Genomic DNA, 5,744 nt, shown 5'->3' on the forward strand with positions numbered 1-5,744 from the left:
CTCTCTCTCTCTCTCTCTCTCTCTCTCTCTCTCTCTCTCCAGCATATAAGGTTTTGTTACATTTTAAATTCCATGCTGCCATATCCTCCTTCAATCCACAATCCCTTTTAAGGAAAAGAGAGGAATAATTTAATAAACAATAAAACAGAATGTGTTGGCCCACCCAAGGAGGCCAAGTCTGACTGTGGTTGATCTGCCTCATTACTGGTACAGGCCAACCACACAAAAAATAACAAGGAATATAATCTGAGTCAAAATGACAATGCCCCAGGTCAGGGGGTTCAGAAAACCTGGGGGTCAGAGCACTTGGCCACAATCACTTGAAGGCATGCTCCCTAATGACCCAGTAAATCCACTAGATCTTGACCCAGTTTTCCTGGTCACGGACTCATGGGTCCATTTCTGGACAAGGCCTAAGGTTTCATCTATACCAGGACATAGACAAGTTCAAAACTCCTTGGCATCCCAGATGAGTCCCCAGGAGTCCTTCTTAGATGCATGTTTTCTTAAATGCAGAAAATAAGAATACATAAGATTCCAAGCAAACCAATCACATGGAAAGACAATGGCTAACATATTTTAACATTTTAATATTTGTAATGCCTCAATGTTTAATAATCCAACACCATCATTTTACATATCAGAGGAAGCCAAAATCCAGAAGGAAAGGACTTACTCTGGGTCACCAAGCTCAAAACCAGAACTGGATTGCAATCCAACCAACTCTCCTTCCACTAGTGTCACGCTTACCCAGCGTGTTCCTCATCACCACCTCTGGAAGGAGACAGCTCCCTCACCCCCAGCTCATAGATGAGTAGTAGTTGCAGCCTAAGGTCACAGGATCTGTGAGATGATCATCAGGAACCTGAAACCCGACCTCCAGGGAAATACGCTCCTACCCTACTGCCTCCCCTACACCAGGCCTCTACGTTGACTCATTTTACCTCCTCCTTTTGCCATCCAAGGACTGGTCTGCGTTCTGATAGCTCTGCTGGCAATAAACTCCTGGGTTCTTATGGGAAGGAGATGGTGGCTTATGGGATTAATAGCTGGAAGAATTGGCCTACCTTTGTCTTTGGGTCATAAGTGGAGCAGAAGCTTCCTGAGGGACAGAGCTGGTTGCTGTGCTCTTGGTCCCAGAATCCTGGTACATGCTTCATGCACTGGAAAGCCTAGATGCACAGACAGGTGGTCCTCCAATCACATGAAGGAAACTTGGCAGGTTGGCTAGGGGGCATCCCAGAGGTTTTGAATTAAGCTTGCTGAAGTGCTCCTGGCTAGCAGGCATTGTCCGGGACCCACAGAAGTTGGGCATTAGCCGGACATTATCAACAGACCCTAGGGATGAGATGATGTCAGATGCCCACGTTCTAGAAATTCAATAGACAAAGACTTTATGTGGTTGTTCAGTCATTACAATCATGTCCTCCTCTTTATGACCTCATTTGGGGTTTTCTTGGCAGAGATACTGGAGAAGCTTGTTGTTTCCTTTTCCAGCTTATTTTACAGATGAAGAAACAGAGGCACACGGTATAAAGTCACTGAAGCTTGATTTGAACTCCTCTCCTCCTGTTTCCAAGCCTGGTGCTCTGTCCACTGTATCACCTAGCTGCCATGAAACTATGACAATTATTTGGGATTCTGTTGAGTGAATATTTTGTCCCATGGTGAGAGTGGGGTAGGGGTGCCAGTGGACTGGTGCCAGAACTCTGGAATTTCTGCCTGGAAGAATGGGTTGGGTAGAGGAGTAGAATGAAGGGAGCAGAAGAAGGAAGATGCCAGAGGGGGGGAGGAAAAGGCATCAATCAGAGTGGCTCTGAAAGCCTGAAACATCAAATGGGGGAACCTTGTGGCTTCCAATAGGCCAATCGATCACAACTTGGGCTCCATCCAGCCCAATTTGACTCCAGGGAAAGTAGAACTGTTATACTGAGAGGGAATAAGGACCGCCCTTCATGTTTCTAAAGGATTTATGAAGTTCCCAAAGACCTTCCTTTTCTTCCCAATAATGGGGAGGTAATGGTGAGGACGCCACACACATTTCTTTTTTGAGTGGAAATAAAACAAAAAATTATTAAAAAGGTTGCATGACATAGGAAAGGATGGGGGGGGAGAGACAGACAGAGACAGAGACAGACAGAGAGAGAGAGAGACAGAGAGACAGAGACAGAGAGAGAGAGAGAGAGAGAGAGAGAGAGAGAGAGAGAGAGAGAGAGAGAGAGAGAGAGAGAGAGAGACAAGCAGCATTGGCTGGGCCATGACCAGAGAAGACTGAGGCCTCGAGCTGGAGCTTAGCTCAGGTTTTCATGTCTCGCCTCTCATCCAGAAGGCAGAAGGTGAGCTCTCTTCCCCTATACTGGATCCAGAGTTAGGTAGAGGGTAAAGCCTAAAGAGATCAGGGCACAAATTTTACATTAAACAATGAATCAAGCCACACACATGTCTTCCTCTCAACCCCAGACTTGCCCTTTGACATTAGGTTTCCTCCCTGCTCAGTTCTAAACAAGCAATTCCTTTGTGGACTTCCAGCAAAGGCCTTGGAGACCATTGGAGCCCCCAATTTTGCAGATAACACTAGAAAAGTATTTAAACTGTGTTGATGGACAAAGCAGGTTAAGTTGGATGTCTTAATCTTAGCAGATCCAAAACCAGTCTCATCGTCATTCTCTCTAAGTCTTCTTCCCATGTCTTACCTTCCCTGTTGCTGCAGAGGATTCCCTCATCTTCCGAGGCCCTTGGCCTCCCAACCCAGGAATCATTCTGCTTGGTGCTGCTCATACTCTCACCCCATCTGCCCCCCCATCCAACATGGTACCAAGGCCAGTTGGCTTTACCTGTCCCCTTTTCTCCATGGATGCTGCCCCCACTCTAGAGCAGGTCTTCATCACTTCGTGTCTTGATTGCTACAATAGCCAAGGGGGGCCTAAGCTGACTCCAGTGTCTCTCCACTCCAGCTCCTAAACTCAGGTCCAACCTTGCCACTCCTGTCCTCAATAAATGCCAGTGGCTCCCTATCATCTCCAGGATCCAAATACAAAAGTTTCTGTTTGCTATTAGAAAAGCTTCCTAACTCAACCCCTTCCTGCCTTTCCAGTCCCCGCCCCTGCTCCCAGATACATACTTTGATCCAGTGACATTGACCTCCTTGATGCTCTATGAACAAGACTGCATGTCTCTCCACTCAGGAAATTCTCTCTGGTCGTCCTCCATGCCTAGAAGGTTCTTTTGCTGCCTCTTTGACTACTGGAATCCTTGGATAAGTCCCAACTAAAATGCCACCTCCTATAGGAAGCTTTCTCCACTCCCCTTCCCTTAATTCTAGTGCCTTCCCTCAGTTCATTTTAATCCATTTATCCTATATATGGGGCAGCTAGATGGTACAGTGGATAGGTGGCTGGAACTGGACTCAGACTCATCTTCCTGAGTTCAAATCTTCAGGCTCAGTGACCTTAGGCAAGTCACTTTACCCTATTTGCCTCAGTTTCCTCATCTGTGGATAGAAAGGGAAATGGCAAACCACTCCAGGATCTTTGCCAAGAAAACACAAATGGGGTCACAGAGAATCAGACAGGACTGGAAAGCAACTAAACAATCTTCCTGTCTCTGGCTTGTTTACATGTCCCCTCTCCCAAGAGACTGTAAACTCCTTGAGGATGGGGAAATGGCTTTGGCCTCTTTTTGTATCCCCAGGAGGTTGCTCAGAGTTGTTTGTCCTTCGTTCTTGAAGATGACCATGATGTCAGAGTGGTGTGTTATGACATGAATGTGAACAAGACTTGAGGAAGTCTCCAGCCTCACTTTCTCCTCTGGAGACATCTGGGTCCAGTGGCCAGATAGGAATCAGGATGACTGGAGATGGCCCCGGATGCAAGGCAATCAGGGTTCAGTGACTCGCCCAAGGTCATACAGGTAGTTGTCAAGTCTCTGAGGCCAGATTTAAACTCAGGTCCTCCTGACTCCAGAGCCCATGCTCCATCCATTGGACTACCTAGCTGCATCTTGTTCTTAGTGATTATTGATTGATCAGCTGATGTGCCCAAATCATCCAATTCAAGACTGTTGGTAGGTATTTCATTATGCATTTTGGTAGGGGGGAGGCCAGACGAGTCATACTGAAACAGGGACCTAGTTTGATCAGGAGTTACTAGCTAAAAGTAAACATCTCTGAGGGGGAGATTGGAGAGTCCAAGGAATGGTGGCTGCTGGTGGGAGGGAAAGAGCCTCAGAGCCTGCTGTCAAGGGGAAGAAGCTGGTGGATGGCCTGTATTTGCCCCCTTGCTCCTAGTTTCCCTAATCAGGGTGCTTCTTTCTTCAGATCTCCTTCCTTCTAGCTCCTGGTTTCTAGGCTGCAGCCCCTTTTCTCTGACTGCCTTGAGAAGTCACTCCCTTCATTCACCTACATCTAATCTAGCCCCACTGGCCCCAAACTTCTGTGGACCTTCCCTCTGTGTCTGAGTGGGTCTGTCTTTTCCATGTGTAGCCAGAACCCCTGTCCCTCAACACCCCCCCCCAAACCCATCGCAGAGACAAGGGACAAGGCAGGGCCTTAAAAAAATAAACGAGCTTTGGTGATTTATTAGCCTGATCTAAGGAAAAGAGTCACTGGATGAGGATGGGGGAGAAAATGGGAGGAGGGCTACATAAGGGGCAGACTTAGCCCCCTGGTTCCTGGTTGGTCTTAATTATTGTCATAGTCATCGTTATTCCTATTGGGAGAGATGTGGTAGGTCATAAAGCGGAAGACAAAGCGGATACTCTCTATTGTTCTTCTCTCAATGCTTCCTATGAAGTCACTCATGGTCCGAAGCACGGTACTGGTTCTGTTCAAGAGGCCAAGGGTCAAAACTGTTCGGGCCCCACTCAGGAGGCTGGTCATCGAGCGCAGGGCAGTCCCTGTCCCGAAAAGTATGTCAGTCATAGATGTGCGGCTGGTGTTCAGATAACCAGTGGCTGTGCCCATGGCTGTCTCCGTCCACACTAGGATGTCCGACAGAGGCCTAATGGTCCCTTCCCCACCCCCCACCAGGCTGGTCAGGGAACTCAGGTAGCACTCATTTTCATTGTCATTGAGCATACAAGTGCTAGACTCTGGGGCAGGAGTACGGGGCAGTATGGTCATCTGGTAGATAGTTTCGTTGTTTGGGCAGTCGATGGGGTTGCTAGAGGGGGTACCAGGCAGCTCAAAGTCCTCCTCCCTCTCAAAGAGGATCAAGAGTTCACTGCTGGGTATCGGCATGGGGTCCTCATTTTTGGAAAAAGGTAGGATCTCATCGTCATCTAAGTAGTCCTGATTGTCTTCAACTGACTTGCTGCTGGTAGGGTCATTGTCCTGGTTTTCGGTTGTCTCTGCATTTTCAGTGTTGGTGCCAGGGGTGGCTTCATCATTCAGCGGTGGGGTGGAGCTCATCTAATCCCTCTGCCACTTGTAGATGGTCTTGAGGCAAGTGGCCATGAATTTGGTGGGGACACAGGAGCCCAGCTGGGCTGGGCCCCTGCAGGCAGTGAGGTCACAGGGGCTAGGGGAGAGCTGATGATGTCACAGGCATTAAAGTAGGAGCTTAGTCCATGGGATGAGTCTGGGAGATCTTCCTCCCCAGGAAGAATCCTCAAGTCCCAAGGGCAGATTTAGAAAGAATAAACATATATGACCATATATAATTTTATTTCATTCTTGAAACAACTCTGGGAGGAAAAAGCTATTATTACCCCTATTCTACAGGAATAGGGCAATCTGAGGCAAACAG

At 47.8% G+C, this 5,744-nt stretch overlaps 1 protein-coding gene across 1 annotated transcript; it reads right to left on the minus strand.

The window, feature by feature from the left end:
• Window positions 1-4,546: 4,546 nt before the first annotated feature.
• TEX44 (testis expressed 44) lies at window positions 4,547-5,458 on the minus strand. The gene has a single exon (XM_074190432.1). The coding sequence runs from the start codon at window positions 5,405-5,407 to the stop codon at window positions 4,679-4,681; it is 729 nt and encodes a 242-aa protein (XP_074046533.1). The 5' UTR covers window positions 5,408-5,458; the 3' UTR covers window positions 4,547-4,678.
• Between the last annotated feature and the right edge of the window lie 286 nt (window positions 5,459-5,744).

This window comes from Macrotis lagotis, chromosome 5, assembly GCF_037893015.1.
Source record: "Macrotis lagotis isolate mMagLag1 chromosome 5, bilby.v1.9.chrom.fasta, whole genome shotgun sequence".
NCBI lineage: Eukaryota > Metazoa > Chordata > Mammalia > Peramelemorphia > Peramelidae > Macrotis > Macrotis lagotis.

Excerpts from the sequence above, each read along its gene's own strand:
- TEX44 (XM_074190432.1), bottom strand. The coding sequence starts at position 5,407 with ATGAGCTCCACCCCACCGCTGAATGATGAAGCCACCCCTGGCACCAAC.